At 41.8% G+C, this 18,566-nt stretch overlaps 3 protein-coding genes across 10 annotated transcripts in view; 2 read left to right on the top strand and 1 right to left on the bottom strand.

The window, feature by feature from the left end:
- tpo (thyroid peroxidase) overlaps window positions 1–18,566 on the top strand; it is a 112,201-nt gene that overhangs the window by 10,888 nt on the left and 82,747 nt on the right. Inside the window, exon 4 of the mRNA XM_062040859.1 lies at window positions 11,140–11,269. Coding sequence (XP_061896843.1) covers window positions 11,140–11,269 — 130 coding nt within the window. The remainder of the gene's footprint in view (window positions 1–11,139; window positions 11,270–18,566) is intronic.
- Window positions 989–6,201, top strand: LOC133646680 (uncharacterized). Of its 8 annotated transcripts, none has more exons than XM_062042319.1 (14): window positions 989–1,272; window positions 1,427–1,504; window positions 1,646–1,672; window positions 1,927–2,004; window positions 3,261–3,314; window positions 3,404–3,476; window positions 3,727–3,917; window positions 4,120–4,237; window positions 4,391–4,482; window positions 4,598–4,675; window positions 4,765–4,839; window positions 4,939–5,079; window positions 5,283–5,353; window positions 6,029–6,201. In XM_062042319.1, the coding sequence occupies exons 5-14, from the start codon at window positions 3,269–3,271 to the stop codon at window positions 6,035–6,037; spliced, it is 894 nt and encodes a 297-aa protein (XP_061898303.1). In that variant the 5' UTR covers window positions 989–1,272; window positions 1,427–1,504; window positions 1,646–1,672; window positions 1,927–2,004; window positions 3,261–3,268; the 3' UTR covers window positions 6,038–6,201. The 8 variants fall into 8 exon arrangements, with proteins under 8 accessions (XP_061898303.1, XP_061898300.1, XP_061898301.1 ...); XM_062042316.1 differs by having other exon boundaries at window positions 990–1,272; window positions 3,197–3,314; XM_062042317.1 differs by lacking the exon at window positions 989–1,272 and having other exon boundaries at window positions 1,470–1,672.
- On the bottom strand, window positions 14,501–17,452 carry LOC133646681 (uncharacterized). The gene is made up of 5 exons (XM_062042323.1): window positions 15,962–17,452; window positions 15,774–15,851; window positions 15,610–15,684; window positions 15,370–15,510; window positions 14,501–15,166 (listed from the first exon to the last, which is right to left on the bottom strand). Exons 1-5 carry the CDS (start codon window positions 16,071–16,073, stop codon window positions 14,889–14,891), a joined length of 684 nt encoding a protein of 227 aa, XP_061898307.1. The 5' UTR covers window positions 16,074–17,452; the 3' UTR covers window positions 14,501–14,888.

Below are 18,566 nucleotides of genomic sequence, written 5' to 3'. Positions count from 1 at the left end.
GGGCCTAAAGGAAGCTCCCCTTGGACGGCCGCAGGCATGTGAGCATGGGTGCGGTGGACCAGTCCCTCGATGTCGTTAGCCATGTCCCTTAGTGACTCTCGCTGATCCCCAGAATTACTTCACTCTGCTGGGCTAAGTAGCAGCAGACTTGACAAGGCATCGCCAGTGAGGCACATTGCAAGCTTCATTCATAGGATAGGTCTTTATTGTCATTGCACAAGTACAACAGAACTTTGTTTTCAGCACAAACCCATTCAAGATTAGACAAACAAACAGTGTACAGGGTTACAGAACAGGAACGCTGATGGGTCGCCACAAGGCGCCCCATAAAACATGGGGAAAAAAGGTAAAACGCTGGGGAAGGATGAATAAAAAAATACAATCTAGACTGTGTGTGGCGTATACTTTTGTGTATGCATGTTTGTGTGTAAGCCTGAAGTGTGTCTCTGTTCTGCGGCCTTGATGCCGTGCAGTCGCTAGTCCAAAGTCAACAACAACAAGTGTGTGTCCATGAGAGACAAGAAGGGAGTTTGTTGTGTCTTCGCTGCACTGTCCTTCGGGAGAGTCTCGAACCCAGGGAAACAATCCAAGTTAGAATGTTTTGTATACGAGTGAAAATAAAATTTGCTTTTCACTCTAAATTGTCTATGACTGGTCCTCAAACCTGCGGGGCAGACAGTCCAATGTGATCCAAAATCACAAGAGTGTCCACAGTTCTTCCCGCATCCTCCAATAATTTGTGGCAGCTTTGGGGTACTTTGAAGACTGCCAGCAACTTCCAATTTGTCGACAAACCAGAGCAACGCTTACTCCAATCAGCAGATGTCCTGTTGTCATAATTCCGAATAGGTAGATATCTTCACGTCCTCGACAGAAAAGTCTCCCAAGAGTCCGTCGTGTGTCCAGCAACAACCGCTCCATCACGAAAAGCAGGTTTTCCCTCATGGCAAGCAGCCCACACAGCAGAAGACTGCTATACGGATCCGCCTTCAAGTCGCCCAACCCGCGTTACTGTCACATTCGTTTTGGCTCCGCCTAGAGGATACAGCTCCGCCTCTGAAAATTGTACGGTCAGACAGCTGATCCTGAGCGGACTCGTGTCTGATTCGCATACGCGGACGCGACAAACCAAACCGGCGCGCGCCGCCTAGAGTTATAGGCTCCGCCTACGCGCGCTGAGCCGACCAATGTCTGCACCCGCAGACGTGGACGCGCCTACTAGCGTGTACGCGCATGAGCCAAGATCTCTGGACTCTTTGCTGGAACACGAACGTAAGTATAGATTTATTGATTTATTGCTACATTCGCAGTAAAGATCAGCTTTTGTGTTTCCATCATCATTCATGTATGATTGTAATGACGTAGTTTGATATTAGGACAAGAGTAAAACTTTATATTCTGTAAAAAAAGGCTATTTTATTTCCAGCGCCGCCTCCCAGAATGCTTTGCATGGGGACGTGCGTCTGACGTCACGTATCCAGAAAATCCAAAATGGCTGCACGCGGTAGGTGAGGCCCGAGCGAAGAAAAGTGGAAAAGAGTGTTTTTCGTCAAAAAACCCACACAACGACGGTCATTTTTTGCGCCGTGCTATTATAAAATTGTCTTTTATCTGTGTTTTGTGTTCCGGGGGACCCCGACTCCAGAATGTGAAAGTTTCCCGCGTGAAGCCGGTGAGTAAAAAGTTCAATACAGTTAACTTAGGCCATCTTTTGTTAGACGCTGTGAATGTGTGTAGGTTACATGCTACGATATTCCACATATTTCCAACTGCTTGTAACTAAAGCGTATTACTTTATTGTCAGTGTTGTTTAGGCCCAGGTCGCTAACGTTACTGCGTTAGTCAACAACGTAACGTTAACGGAGTGGAAACAGCCGTTCTTTGCCATTAATAGGAGTGTGTATTATTTATTTCTTTGTTCTTTAGTGGAGCTCGAGATCCTGTTTACTGTGGACTAGCTGTGTGTGACGCCATGTTGTTTTTGTTTCCATTACAAAAAAAAAGGTATGTCTATGTGTTTTTTGGCATAGTTAATTGTAGAAAAAAATATAAAATGAGGTGATGTGAGTGGGAAAAATTGCTGCACATATTAAGGATCCTTTTTCTTGATCTATATTTTTGTTATTTGCTGATGTATATATTTTATATGCTGTTTTTTATTTAATTAATTTATTAGAGACTATTTTATGCTTTATTTACCTTTTTTTATTATTATTATTTTATTTACTATTATTATTATTATTTCCACATGTAAGAATAAATAATTGATCTAATTAGTACATTGTTTGATTGCTTTGCTTAATCCATTCCATCATTTAATTCAACATACTGATATACTGAAGGTCTTAAGTGTTGTACGTGCGTACAAATGTTTTAAATTACATTTCTCTCTAAGATTATTTTTCTCCTCTTTTTTTGAGAAGAATTGTTGTATATTCTTGGGTAGCAGGCTATAGTTTGCTTTGTTTATAATTTTAGCTGTTTGCAAATTCACTATGTCGTGGAATTTGAGTATCTTTGATTTAATAAATAAAGGATTTGTGTGTTTTCTATATCCAAAATTATATATTATTCTAACTGATCTTTTTTGTAACACCGTTAATGAATGAAGTGTACTTTTGTAATTATTTCCCCATATTTCTACACAATAACTCAGATATGTAACACAAGTGAACAGTAGAGAATATGAAGTGATTTTTTGTCTAGAACATGTTTTGCTTTATTCATTATTGACGTGTTTATTGCTACTTTATGTTGTATATTTTTTACTTGAGATTTCCAGTTCAATTTATCATCAATCATTATACCTAGAAATTTGGTTTCATTTACTCTTTCAATTTCTATTCCGTCTATTTGTATTTGTGTTTGACTTTCTTTTCTACTGTTACCAAATAGCATTATTTTAGTTTTACTGAGATTCAAAGATAGTCTGTTTTTGTCAAACCATCTTTTTAATTTGTTAATTTCTTCTGTTATTATTTGTATTATCTTCTGTGTGTTCTCTCCTGAACAAAACGCTGTTGTATCATCCGCAAATAATACTAACTTTAAATCTTTTGTAACTTTACAAATGTCATTTATCTAGACATTGAATAATTTAGGTCCTATATTGATCCCTGAGGTACACCACAGGATATATTTAGCGTTGTAGACGAAACCACCACATTAATATTAAAGATATGGTTAACATTTTTAGTGCTAAAGATATTCCCCTCTCCTTGTATCCCTCCTCCCGGCTCCACCGTCTCGCCGAGTGCCAGCAAGAGTCATGAGTACTCGTCAACTCGACTCCTCAACTGGAGATAACTTTCTAGGTAAAGACTGATCTCCAAAATAATATCTCAGCATCCAGTAACCATGGTTAACAAATCACAACCATTTAATACCAATTTATCTCCCTTAGCACTTCACCATGGGGAAGGATGTATTCATATGCCTTCACCAGCACATGCATTAAACATGCAGAGTTACACAAGGTAGGGACTGATCTCTGTATACACTACACCCATAATTTCAAACCCTACTTTACGATTGAGCTGAAGTTCTGACTATTATGACCTGTACTTTTACCTTTCTTATTGTTCTTACCACCTTGGGGCACCATTCAGGTAAAATCTCAGCTCATCTTACTTGCTTATTTGTATACACTAACACTTGTGCATGCTTTTGTCCACGTTGTTCCTTTGACGATGAATAAATACCCCTTTTCTTTCTTTCTACATTAAGGATGCCTTTTCATCTGATTAAATGTATAATGAACAGGGACATTGCGGTTGTCCCAAGTGGATGGTATGATGATAGGATGGTTTTCTGGCCCAGCTATAAAAACACCGACAGAATTGAAAGGGCCGCTTTAAATGAGGTGCAGCATGAGCCAAACTGGCCAAGATTTGACGTTTTTGTTGTCCGAACTTCTGGTATGCAAATTCATAATCTTCTTGTTTAAAAATAACGTCATAGTTGCTTCTCTTTATGCTTGGAATAACCTATTGTGTCTATGTTCTGACCAGGTCTCTTGTAAGAGAGAGACCTGATTTATCATCATCAATAATAATAATATTCTGTTCAGCTCTACAGCTAATTTGAAACTCATGTTCATTTTAACATATTCAATTTTAGACAACTACAAAGACGCATTAAAAATAATGCAACAATATGGAAAGGGCTGCAACACCTCAGACCTGCAATCTGAGGCAGAGAACGAGGAGCTGCCAGAAAAAAGGAACAGGAAGCCAGTGTAAGTGTGTTCCGTCTTGTTTTTGTCATGTTTCTACAGTAATAGGAAGGTTATTTCCGGTAGCATTCAAAAATAGACCAGAGATGCTTGTACTATATGTATATTTGGCAATTTTGGTATTGCAATAATCCTAATGATATGGTTACCCAACAGCCATCGTCTCGGGGACTCAGATGATAGCGAAGAAGACCCGGGAAATAGTGACCTCACATCTCTGGGGTTGGCAAGCATATTGCACAGGCAGAGTAAGGAATAATCTCTTAACATCGAAAACAACAAAACCACCACATTAATATTAAAGATATGCTTAACATTCTTAGTGCTAAAGATATTCCCCTCTCCTTCTATCCCTTCTCCCAGCTCCACCGTCTCGCCGAGTGCCAGCAAGAGTCATGAGTACTTGTCAACTCGACTCCTCAACTGGAGATAACTTTCTAGGTAAAGACTGATCTCCAAAATAATATCTCAGCATCCAGTAACCATGGTTAACAGATCTCAACCATTTAATACCAATTTATCTCCCTTAGCACCTCACCATGGGGAAGGACGCATTCATATGCCTTCACCAGCACCTGCATTAAACATGCAGAGAGTTACACAAGGTAGGGACTGATCTCTGAAATATTAGTGTATAGATAGGCCCCTTGGGTATTACCAGTCATGGTTAACTGATGGCTCTCTCACCATGCCCACCTCACTAGGAACGGCAGTCCCTCCTCGACTCCCTCCACCCCCCTCACCAGCAGCCCTCAACATGTGGCACACAGAGGGGCCTGGATCCAGCCTGGCCTACAGGCCAACATGGCGAGGGGAAAGAATGGCCGACAACATTTCCTGCTCTGGTGAGCAATAACTGACAAATACCGGATGGTCATTCTGTGCCACAAATTTTGGAAAAAATTCAAATTCACAAGCAATCACATATTTTCTTCAAACTTTGTCAATAACTTTTGTCATTAACGAAGGTCAATAGCTAATGTCAGGATTATGAGTAATGAGGATAAACACTGAAACATGTTAATTTTATACTGCTGTTTGTCAACAGCGCCTGAGGTAATCCACATCCTTAGCCTGCTGGAAACTATTAAGCACAACCAAGACCAGCTGATTGCGAAGGTAAACTTCTTAAGCCTTGAATAGGTCAATAATTCATAATGACATTGATTTTGATTCATTGTTATTTTTTAAAGAAATAAACAGCCTACATGGCAGCTTTGTGTGATTAGAGTAAACATTGCTACATTTTCTTGTTACATTTCACCTGTTTGCTCTTTAAATACCACTTTTAATGTTTTTTATTTATTACGATCATATTTTTTAAAAATGTGCCCTGGGGCCGTTAAAAAATGACCTGCAGGCCGCAAATGGCCCCCGGGCCGCACTTTGGACACCCCTGGCCTACACGAATACAAACATAGAATGATAGTACAAATATAATAAGAAAACAATGTCAACCTCCCAAAGTTGGCTTATGGATATTTATTTATGCCCCCCACCCCCAACCCCCCGCCGCCGTCATCCAACAGAGCCAAACAAGTACTCTGATCAAGGAACCAAATAACGATATTGTTTAAACATTTTGGATGTCTTGCACACCTATACCCTGATCACAAATTCATAGTTTACGCACCTTATTTTAACCACCTCCAGTAACTTTAAGTCATGTTTTTTTTTCAAATGTAATCTCCTTAATACCTATCACATATTTTGTATTGTGTAAGCATACTTGGCATTGGATGCTTCCTACCATAAACATAAACGTATCTGTCTTGTAATCGTGTTTGATTACAGGTGCTGTGAGTAAAAATGTGTTGACAAGGTCAGCCACGGACGCTGAGGTCACCAAACACGCCATCAGGTGGTTCAACTTGGCGGGGGATCGGGCAACGAGGAGACGAGTCCCGCTTCCACCTCCTCAGGAGGAATAGAGATGCATATGTATAAATAAAAAACCTTTTATTGGACTTCTTGTCATTCACCAGTTATTCATTTTCTGATATGTTAGCTGTGCATGGAGCAGCGTTTCCTTGAAGTTGTAGCCTAATAGATTAAATATGTATATTTACTTTTTAAATATATATTATATATATTTACTTTATAGAGTGAATTGACCATTTTCTGTTTCTGCCTATTGACAATGTTGTTAGTTTAAAAATACAAGGCAATGCATATGTAAGCCTATATTGCTGTAGTAGGGCTTAGTGAATTTTTTAGTTTCCTATTTTATCCTACAGCAAGAACAGAAGGGATTTTGAAAATAAGATAAAGGGGTCCAAAACGGCCAGATGAGCCAGGTTTTTTATGAGTCCGTTGCTGGTCCGCGGCGGGAGGTTAGGCTTTGATCTTGGGTGCGGAGCGGATGCAGCGCGCCGTCACGGCGCACCCGCCGCGGAAATAAGGCTTTGATCATGGGTGCGGAGCGCATTCAGCGCGCCGCCACGGCGGATCCGCTACCTGCCGCCGTGGCGGATACGTTCCTGAGTGCAAATGGACGCCGATGCTGGTCCGTTTCGCGGTTCCGTTTCGCGGTTCCGTTTCGCGGTTCCGTTCCGGAAAGCGCGATACCTGCGCGGGGGATCCGCTGCGGAGTGTTTTTGCTGTGTGGGAGTATGCGCTGCAGCTGTCGACGCAGTTGCTCTCCTTTCTCCTTCTCTCTTTCTTTGTGGCGAGCTCCTTTCAGTTGGAATCCACACAGACATTTGCAGCCGCTGCCGCTATTCAATCTTGACAAAGTCACCAGAAAACATTGTGGCTGAGCACACAAGAAGCGGTAGTATGCGCAAAGTTTTACTTCTGACATCAATTGTAGCATCCTTAAGAAGTGCACACGAAGGCTGACACTTTTTTTTAAAAACTTTTATTGAGCAACCTATGAGCCATCATAAATTACTCAATTCTTTATTGGACACGTAAAGGAAACAGTGTGATAAAGAACATTTTACAACAATCAATCTCGGGATCTTCTGGTCAGGACACTCACTCTTTTACCTTCACCTTCATTGTTCATTCGTTTTTTGGTGACTTTATATACTCTGGACCTAGACGTTGAGACCGCGACATACATGGTGGACAATAACCGATAGAGTCTGTTTGCCAGTCCAAAAGCATTCGACGTTTTCTGTAGTCTTCCCTCGACGGCCAGGTAATACAAACCAATACAGTAAATGTTGAACATGCCTGTTTTTACAGTATATATATATATATATATATATATATATATATATATATATATATATATATATATATATATATATATATATATACAGTACTTGCAGTGTGTATATAAAACATTGATAGTTCCGAAGTTGTTTTAGATGACTTTGAAGGCTACAACAGTGACTCCAATTAGCCACATCTTACAAGAGTTTTTTATTATCTTTAAAATCCTAAAAAAAAAAGGTGTGTTCTTATCGCTCATGATTGTGAACAATAGGCAAGATTCTATAGAAAATGCAGTTCCCCTTTAAGTGTGTGCTGAGCAAAATCTCACTTCAGACTGGGATATTTCCAAAGGACTTAAAAACTGCTGTCTGTAAGCCCCTTCTATAGAAGAGTAGTCTTGATGCCACAGTACCAACTATCGGCCCATATTAAACCTGCCATTTTTGGCAAAGTCCTGGAAAAAGTTGTATACCAATAGGTTAGTGACTCCCCTTTCCAATCAGGCTTCAGGCCTCAACACAGCACTTAAACAGCTGTGATTAAGTTGACGAATGATACCCGCCTGAACAGTTAATTAACAGCTATTGGTACTTTTTTAATCCGTTGTAACTATGACACATGCACGCTGTCACATTCATTCAAGTACCGCTGCAAAGCGTAAAACAAGACACAGCTAGATTTACGTGTCATTGGAATCGCGGATGGAATCAATGTTCTGTAGAAACAGAATCTAAATGCGGAAAGTCACTGAAATTGGCATAATGGGATTGAGATGCTGTCATTGAGAAAGGGGAAATCATGTTTACAGTGCACTTGACAAACCAGCCAACTCTCTAAACACGGCAGCCCCGCACCCTTTTGGGGATGGCGTGGCGAAGTTGGGAGAGTGGCCGTGCCAGCAATCTGAGGGTTACTGGTTCAATCCCCACTTTCTACCATCCTAGTCCTTGAGCAAGACACTTTACCCTTGCTCCTGATGGGCCTGGTTAGCGCCATGCATGGCAGCTCCCGCCATCAGTGTGTGAATGTGTGTGTGTGAATGGGTGAATGTGGAAATAGTGTCAAAGCGCTTTGAGTTCCTTAAAAAGGTAGAAAAGCGCTATACAGGTACAACTCATTTACCATTTACCATCTCTGTGCCTGCCTCCGGGACACACGGCCGCCTCAAACTACCAAACTAACTACTAAATACAGAGCTAAACATTTCCCAAATGACTTTTATGTGTCAGGTGATATGTTTCTTTTGCAAATGTGACTACTTGTTGCTCCGAAGCTGTGTGAAAAACACTTGCTACTACTACAGCCTTTTGTGGACGCGACCACTGAATAAACATCTTCATTGGTAAGTTCTTGTTAACTTGACAGTTTCAAATACTATAGTAGGAGCACTAGTGTTAAAATGATGACTAATGAATCCTTGTATGTGCTTTATTTGACTTGTAAACGTGTAAACTCAAATGTATTTGTACATTGTTACTGCGCTTTTTCTTATCTAATTTCCTTTTTCTTATTCACTTAGGCTGCTGCCCCCATGATCTGACCTCAGATAAGCGGAGGAAGATGGATGGATGGATGGATGGATGGATGGATATTCAATCAATCAATCAATGTTTATTTATATAGCCCTAAATCACAAGTGTCTCAAAGGGCTGCACAAGCCACAACGACATCCTCGGTACAGAGCCCACATACGGGCAAGGAAAAACTCACCCCAGTGGGACGTCGATGTGAATGACTATGAGAAACCTTGGAGAGGACCGCATATGTGGGTAACCCCCCCACCCCCCTAGGGGAGACCGAAAGCAATGGATGTCGAGTGGGTCTGACATAATATTGTGAATGTCCAGTCCACAGTGGATCTAACACATCAGCGAAAGTCCAGTCCATAGTGGGGCCAGCAGGAAACCGTCCCGAGCGGAGACGGGTCAGCTATTCACTTAGAATGTTAATAAAACAGTGAACTTATCACTAGTTTTTTTTTATTTTTTTTTATTACAGATGGTATAGAACTGGCAGGGTTAAAACAATGTAAAAAATGGGATATTAATCCCGGTAGAGGGAAAGATTTATATATTTTTTGACATTTGCTAATATTCAGCTTGGAGTAATCCAAAATAAGGAAGCAACACCACACATACATTTGAAACACAACAATAGTTATTCCTCAAAATACCCTCAAAGTCCAGTATCTAGCGATCCAGTAATCCACAGGCTAATATTAATCCACTTTAAGAAGTAAAAAATTTAAGTAATATAATAATCCATAATGTTGCTCAGAAGCAAGATAGTATCCACTGACAGGTCTCTAGTCGCCGTCTGACATCACTCCATCACGCCACATTTGCATGGCTTGAAAACACACCTTGCTTAATTGCACACCAACCTAATATGCTGAATGATTGCACAGATTTACATGATATATTATTATAAAATATACAGTACCATGTAAAAGGTATGTGCTTTACCTACATAAATATTTTTTCCAGCTGAGTGTAACTGTAATGAATGGAAACAGTGATGGATCTGTGTGGTGTTTACAAGATGATAACATACCTGCATTGCACCTTGCACTGCTAACATATTTGACTTGTTTAAGACTTTAAAAGCAGGCGTTGATAAAATACTTCCTTATTGTGAGATGTTACATGATGTTAACCTCTTTTTTAACATAATCTTTTTACATAAATTACATATAGTACCGATAAGAGTCCCGATGAATACCGGTGTTGATAAGTAATATCGATAAGGGCATCATATAAAACGATATACATCCCTACTGCAGTGGCTTCCTGTAGCTCAGAGAATAGATGTTAAAATGTCATGATTTTTTGCCAAAGTACCTCTCTGACATGTTAGATCCATATGAACCATCTCGGCCTTTGAGGACCTCAGGGAGTGATCTCCTACTGGTGCCCAGAGTCAGGACGAAACATTGTGAGGCTGCGTTTCAGTTTTATGTCCCTAAAATCTGAAATAGACTCTTACAGAAGAGCTGAGACAGGCCTCATCATTGGCAATATTTGAAATCAAGGTTAAAGCACTTGTATTTAACAACTGAAAGTTTTTTTAATCTACACTCTTTGATTTGAAATATAATTGTGGTTGTTTTTGAGATTATTTTATTTTATGTTAATTTGAATTATGATTATTTTTACGGTTATTTTTGCCTGCTTGTAATTTTCTGTAACGCAATTGGAATTGCCTTATGTATGGATTATACATAAACTGTTAATAACAAGTGTTCTAAATAAACTAATTAGCCTATTAATACCTGATTAACTTCCTGTTTGTGCTTGCATGACACTACTACTTGAACAAACTGGACAAACGTGGTTATTCTGCACTGCAGATACGTTTTATTAGATTTAATCAGTTGAATAATGATGATGGAATGATCTGCATTAATCCGTTCATTTTTATATCCCTGATTGGTAACAATCAATATATAAACACAAAGGTAAAAAACTAAACTACACATTTTGTACTCAGCCGTTTAAACGATCAACATAACATTTTTGACGTTGATGTTTCAGAGTCGTTGTGATAGCAATGGTCATTCCATGTTCGATGCCATTTTAGGAGGGAGTGTGACAAATTCTTTGTCATAAAAAATTCACACTCTGAGATAAAGTGTATTATTTTTCAGCATTCCTTATTGTACAACCATATGGGTGTTTAAGGAGTTTCTTTACAGATGCATCTATAGTTCGATCAATATTAAACTTTGTTTCTTTTGCCAGGTTCAATCCTCTCTGGGGAGCAGCCAACACTGCCTTGCGCCGATGGCTTCCAGCTCAGTACGAAGATCAAGTACAACAACCCAAAGGGTGGAACAGAGGATATCTCTATAATGAATTTCAGCTTCCCACGGTAATCTGCAAAAAAAAAAAAATGCTCCAATTTAGGGGGAAAAAAAGGCTCTTTTTTATATCAATATGCACAACAGTTGTTTATTTGAATAATACATTTGAATATGACCACCAGTATTTGTACAATATCAGGATTACAGTTGGCCATTGGGAGTACCAGGAGCTTTTCCGAGTGGCTGTTGATTTATTATCGTATTTTTTTTCTCCACCTACGGTAACTTTTCAACTCCGCCCGGGGGCATGTTGTCAAGCGTGTGCTTGACAACATATAAACAGCTTGTAAAACGTCAAATAATAAATAAGAGAGCGCTTAGTGTAAAATGTTACAGTAAATGTATATTCCTAGCCCTTTCCTGCTCCGTCACTAATAATGGACTATCAATCCCCTGCCAGGGATGTGTCAGAAACTAAAATCAGTGGGATAAAGTTCACAGTCCTGTTGTAAAGATGTGACATTCGCAAACTAGTTAGGATTTTTTAACAGTTTTTTGATGTGAACAATGACAACCGATTGGCATTTGCAAGCTGTTTGTTTACAAGCCATTTTGATACAAGTTACCTTGGCATGTGTGCGCCAACCAACTAAACTAGAACATGAGTCGTGGTCAAAGGAAACGTAGCAGAGATTCACTTTTCTGGTTCATTGTACGGCTGTGATACGGCTTCATCTCTACAGGCCTGTTTCATGAGGGTTTTCCTCAATCCTCAGGAGATTTTAATGGAAGCATTCACATACCATGGTTTATATAGGGCACAGAGCGGGTGGGTACAGGCAGGCGTGGGGGCGTGGTGATTGGCTCATGTGTTGCCTAGGAGGTGTTTCCTTCTGTGACGGCATGCTGATACAATTTCGCTGCGTTTGTTGAGGGATGACAACTCTGGACGGTATATGATAAACAGTTTCTCTTTTAAGCATAGGTTGCATATTTTGTTACCACTGTTGTAAGGTGTGCTGGATGCAAGAATTTGCCATGTTATTGAATATTCAACATTATTGTCTTTGAGATTCCAAATGTGTTTGCTGAGTTCTGTAGTGTTCCGCAGGCTTTTGCATCTGAAAGAAGCCTTGTGGTTGTTCCATCTGGTTTTGAATTCTCCCTCAGTTAATCCTACATATGTGTCGGATGTGTTAATGTCCTTGCGTATTACCTTTGCTTGGTAAACAACTGATGATTGTAAGCACCCCCCGTTGAGAGGGCAATCAGGTTTCTTGCGGCAGTTACAGCTTTTGTCGGTTTTGGAGTCGTTCTGCCAGATAATCTAATTAAGACATATATATATATATATATATATATATATATATATATATATATATATATATATATATATATATATATATATATATATATATATATATATATATATATATATATATATATATATATCCATCCATCCATTTTCTACCGCTTATTCCCTTTGGGGTCTCGGACCACAGTAAAGACAGAGACGCTGTCGGTACCTTCTCTCTCTCTCCTCAACGGTCAGCTGGGTCCTTCCCAACTGCATGGATTCAGAAGAAGTCAACATGGTGGGTGTAGACTGAAGTGGCATGGCTGGGGCCTCAAAGGTGGGTAGGAGTTGAGAACTGGGACTGTTCCTCGCGACTCCCTGAGCACGAGCATCAGCAGCACGTTCAGTCAGTCTCTGGTCAAACATGAGTGCTAGTTTGATGAGGTCTCTGCAGGATGTGGGTCTGTCCCTCAGTAGGCCATCCTTAATTTCCTCGGAGAGGCCCCGACGGAACGCGCTCTGGAACGTCCTGTTGTCCCAGCCACTGTCAGCCGCCAGGGTCCGGAATTCCAGGGTGTAGGCTGCCACAGAGCGAAGTCCCTGCTGGATGGAGTAAAGGCGTCCAGCGGCGTACCCCCCATCCTTGGGGTGGTCAAATACGGCCCGGAATTCAGCACGGAAGTCCGAGCTCAATCGCATGGTCCTGTCCATGGCAGCCGTAGCCCACTTGAGGGCAGGTCCAGTGAGCAGGGCAAAAATGAAAGCAATCTTAGCCCCATCAGAGGAATGGCGTGAGGGCTGGTGTTGAAAAATCAGATCACACTGAACAAGAAATCCCCTGCACAGCTCAAAATCCCCCTCGAAAGGTCTAGGACTGGCAATCTTGGGCTCCCGTTCTAGACTGCAGCAATCTGGTCTTCGAGCTGGGGAAATAAGCTGCTGGGCTGCTGCAGCAGGGGTCACTCGCATTAGGCATTAGGCCTAGAGTGTAGTCTGGAGAAAGCTCTCTCCAAATTGTCCTCAAGAGCAGAAAAACGCTCTTGGTGCTCATTGACAACGGCACTACCCACACAGCAAAAACACTCCGCGGCGGATCTTTCCGGAACGGAACCGCGAAACGGACCCGTATCGGCGTCCACTTACTCTCAGGAACGTATCCGCCACGGAGGCGGGTCGCGGATCCGCCGTGGCAGCGCGCTGCATCCGCTCCGCATCCATGATCCTAACCTCCGCGGCGGACCAGCAACGGACTCATAAAAACCCTGGCTCATCTGGCCGTTTTGGACCCGTTTATCTTATTTTTAAAATCCCTTCTGTTCTTGCTGTAGGATAAAATAGGAAACTAAAAAATTCACTAGGCCCTACTACAGCAATATAGGCTTACATATGCATTGCCTTGTATTTTTAAACTAACAATATTGTCAATAGGCAGAAACAGAAAATGGTCAATTCACTCTATAAAGCATAAATAAATATCCATAACCCAACTTTGGGAGGTTGACATTGTTTTCTTATTATATTTGTACTCTCATTCTATGTTTGTATTCGTGTAGGCCAGGGGTGTCCAAAGTGCGGCCTGGGGGCCATTTGCGGCCTGCAGGTCATTTTTTAACGGCCCCACGGCACATTTTTTAAAAATATGATTGAAATAAATAAACAACATTAAAAGTGGTATTTAAAGAGCAAAGAAACAAACAAGAAAATGTAGCAATGTTTACTCTAATCACACAAAGCTGCCATGTAGGCTGTTTCTTTCTTTAAAAAATAATAATGAATCAAAATCAATGTCATTATGAATTATTGACCTATTCAAGGCTCAATAAAGGAAGTCGACAAACATCAGTTGAAGCGTTACGTTAATCTGACCAAGAGAATAAGTTTGGGAGCAGCTACAGGTATGATGGTTGGTATGATTTTTAAGGCTGCCCCCACTATTGACTTTGAACGTATGTAATATTACTTTGAATTATATACTTACTGAAAAGCAAGGTCTTTGTTGCCATCCTGCTAAAGGCCTTTTTGTTGTTAATGCCCTTCCAATTGATCCGATGTGAAACGTCATCTGTGAACATCCTGCCCAGGATGTTCCAGGTCACCCGCTCCACATCCTGGCCTCCAACGGTGGCCAAAGAAGAAATCTAAAAGGCAAAGACATCTCTTTAAACAAACAGGTAAGCTTAAGTTGCATTTAAAATGTTTATGTTCCTGTTGAAAGCGTCCAGAAATGTAAAAAAACAGAACCTGTTCTCTTGGCTCATGGACCTTTGCTACCTTTACACATGATGTCAAACCAGGCCGATTGTGGCTCACTGACATAATCTTACCACTGGGAAAAGGCGGTTCAGGACAGGCCTGATTGTCAGGGCTGATTCAATAGAATATTTGCATAATCATGGACAATCAATAAACCTAATGGCACCATTCATATTAGGAAGAAACCTCACCACTCTTTGTCGAGCTGGGCCATTTGATGGGTCAATCAAAAATGCCTCAAATGCCTCCACTGCCTCCAACTGTTCCAGTGGAAACTGGATATTGGCCGGCATTTCAACTTCTGGCCCTGGGTTAATGGGCGACCTGCTGGTTAAGAAGTTTACCTTCGCAATCAGCTGGTCTTGGTTGTGCTTCATATGTTCCAGCAGGCTAAGGATCTGGATTACCTCAGGCGCTGTTGACAAACAGCAGTATAAAATTAACATGTTTCAGTGTTTATCCTCATTACTCATAATCCTGACATTAGCTATTGACCTTAGTTAATGACAAAAGTTATTGACAAAGTTTGAAGAAAATATGTGATTGCTTGTGAATTTGAATTTTTTCCAAAATTTGTGGCACAGAATGACCATCCGGTATTTGTCAGTTATTGCTCACCAGAGCAGGAAATGTTGTTGGCCATTCTTCCCCCTCGCCATGTTGGCCTGTAGGCCAGGCTGGATCCAGGCTCCTCTGTCTGCCACATGTTGAGGGCTGCTGGTGAGGGGGGTGGAGGGAGTTGAGGAGGGACTGCCGTTCCTAGTGAGGTGGGCATTGTGAGAGAGCCATCAGTTAACCATGACTGATAATACCCAAGGGGCCTGTCTATTCACTAATATTTCAGAGATCAGTCCCTACCTTGTGTAACTCTCTGCATGTTTAATGCAGGTGCTGGTGAAGGCATATGAATGCGTCCTTCCCCATGGTGAGGTGCTAAGGGAGATAAATTGGTATTAAATGGTTGTGATCTGTTAACCATGGTTACTGGATGCTGAGATATTATTTCGGAGATCAGTCTTTACCTAGAAAGTTATCTCCAGTTGAGGAGTCGAGTTGACAAGTACTCATGACTCTTGCTGGCACTCGGCGAGACGGTGGAGCTGGGAGAAGGGATACAAGGAGAGGGGAATATCTTTGGCACTAAGAATGTTAACCATATCTTTAATATTAATGTGGTGGTTTCGTTTGATGTTAAGAGATTATTCCTTACTCTGCCTGTGCAATTGGCTTGCCGACCCCAGAGATGCGAGGTCACTATTTCCCGGGTGTTCTTCGCTATCATCCGAGTCCCAGAGACAATGGCTGTTGGGTAACCATATCATTAGGATTATTGCAATACCAAAATTGCCAAATATACATATAGTACAAGCATCTCTGGTCGATTTTTGAATGTTACCGGAAATAACCTTCCTATTACTGTAGAAACATGACAAAAACAAGACGGAACACCCTTACACTGGCTTCCTGCTCCTTTTTTCTGGCAGCTCCTCATTCTCAGCCTCAGATTGCAGGTCTGAGGTGTCGCAGCCCTTTCAATATTGTTGCATTATTTTTAATGCGTCTTTGTAGTTGTCTAAAATTGAATATGTTAAAATGAACATGAGTTTCAAATTAGCTGTAGAGCTGAACAGAATATTATTATTATTGATGATGATAAATCAGGTCTCTCTCTTACAAGAGACCTGGTCAGAACATAGACAGAATAGGTAATTCCAAGCAGAAAGAGAAGCAACTATGACGTTATTTTTAAACAAGAAATTTATGAATTTGCATACCACAAGTTCGGACAACAGAAACGTCAAATCTTGGCCAGTTTGGCTCATGCTGCTCCTCATTTAAAGTGGCCCTTTTAATTCTGTCGGTGTTTTTATAGCTGGGCCAAAAAAACATCCCATCATCATACCATCCACTTGGGACAACCGCAATGTCCCTGTTCATTATAAATTTAATCAGATGAAAAGGCATCCTTAATATTTATTCATCGTCAAAAGAACAACGTGGACAAAAGCATGCACAGGTGTTACTGTATACAAATAAGCAAGTAAGATGAGCTGAGATTTTACCTGAATGGTGCCCCAAGGTGGTAAGAACTTTAAGAAAGGTAAAAGTACAGGTCATAATAGTCAGAACTTCAGCTCAATCGTAAAGTAGGGTTTGAAATTATGGGTGTAGTGTATACATGGAATAATACCAACTTTTGTATAATACTTACAGCTATTCTTCATCCAGAGTACTGGAAGTCATAGTCAGAAGTCGGTAGTCAACTATAGTATTAGAGTTTGTAACTTGAACTGATTGTTTAAACTGATTAATTGAACCAATTTGAACTCCTAACTGATTCTTTTAATTGATTTGAACTTGAACTTTTTTTTGTAGTTTTTTTGTTTCATTTAGTGAAGGAGGGGTATGGCCACGAAACCATCCCTGTACGGCAAGGCTACACATTTCTGTCGCAGCGCTGACACCTCAACCAACTTCAGCTCATCAGATGGATTATTTACAGAAAATATGTTCATTCCATCAGAGATGAAGGGGTAGGTATAGAATGGAGACCATCCATCCATCTTCTTCCGCTTATCCAAGGTCGGGTCGCGGGGGCAGCAGCCTAAACAGGGAAGCCCAGACTTTCCTCTCCCCAGCCACTTCGTCCAGCTCCTCCCGGGGGGTCCCGAGGCGTTCCCAGGCCAGCCGGGAGACATAATCTTCCCAACGTGTCCTGGGTCTTCCCCGTGGTCTCCTACCGGTTGGACGTGCCCTAAACACCTCCCGAGGGAGGCGTTCGGGTGGCATCCTGACCAGATGCCCGAACCACCTCATCTGGCTCCTCTCGATGTGGAGGAGCAGTGGCTTTACTTTGAGCTCCCCCCGGATGGCAGAGCTTCTCACCCTATCTCTAAGGGAGAGCCCCGCCACCCGGCGGAGGAAACTCATTTCAGCCGCCTGTACCCGTGATCTTGTCCTTTCGGTCATAACCCAAAGCTCATGACCATAGGTGAGGATGGGAACGTAGATCGACCCGTAAATTGAGAGCTTTGCCTTCCGGCTCAGCTCCTTCTTCACCACAACGGATCGATACAGCGTCCGCATTACTGAAGATGCCGCACAATCTCACGATCCACTTTTCCCTCACTCGTGAACAAGACTCCTAGGTACTTGAACTCTTCCACTTGGGGCATGGTCTCCTCCCCAACCCGGAGATGGCACTCCACCCTTTTCCGGGCGAGAACCATGGACTCGGACTTGGAGGTGCTGATTCCCATCCCAGTCGCTTCACACTCGGCTGCGAACCGATCCAGTGAGAGCTGTAGATCCTGGCCAGATAAGGCCATCAGGACCACATCATCTGCAAAAAGCAGAGACCTAATCCTCAGGCCACCAAACCGGATCCCCTCAACGCCTTGACTGCGCCTAGAAATTCTGTCCATAAAAGTTATGAACAGAATCGGTGACAAAGGGCAGCCTTGGCGGAGTCCAACCCTCACTGGAAACGTGTCCGACTTACTGCCGGCAATGTGGACCAAGCTCTGACACTGATCGTACAGGGAGCGGACAGCCACAATCAGACAGTCCGACCCCATACGCTCTAAGCCCTCCCCACAGGACCTCTCGAGGGACACGGTCGAATGCCTTCTCCAAGTCCAAAAAGCACATGTAGACTGGTTGGGCAAACTCTCATGCACCCTCAATGACCCTGCCAAGAGTACAGAGCTGGTCCACAGTTCCGCGACCAGGACGAAAACCACACTGTTCCTCCTGGATCCGAGGTTCGACTATCCGGCGTAGCCTCCTCTCCAGTACACCTGAATAGACCTTAC

The sequence above is a fragment of the Entelurus aequoreus genome, linkage group LG03, assembly GCF_033978785.1.
Source record: "Entelurus aequoreus isolate RoL-2023_Sb linkage group LG03, RoL_Eaeq_v1.1, whole genome shotgun sequence".
In the NCBI taxonomy this organism is placed as follows: Eukaryota; Metazoa; Chordata; class Actinopteri; order Syngnathiformes; family Syngnathidae; genus Entelurus; species Entelurus aequoreus.
The sequence above is the reverse complement of the archived record's forward strand: the minus strand, read 5'-3'. Positions and strand labels throughout refer to the sequence as shown.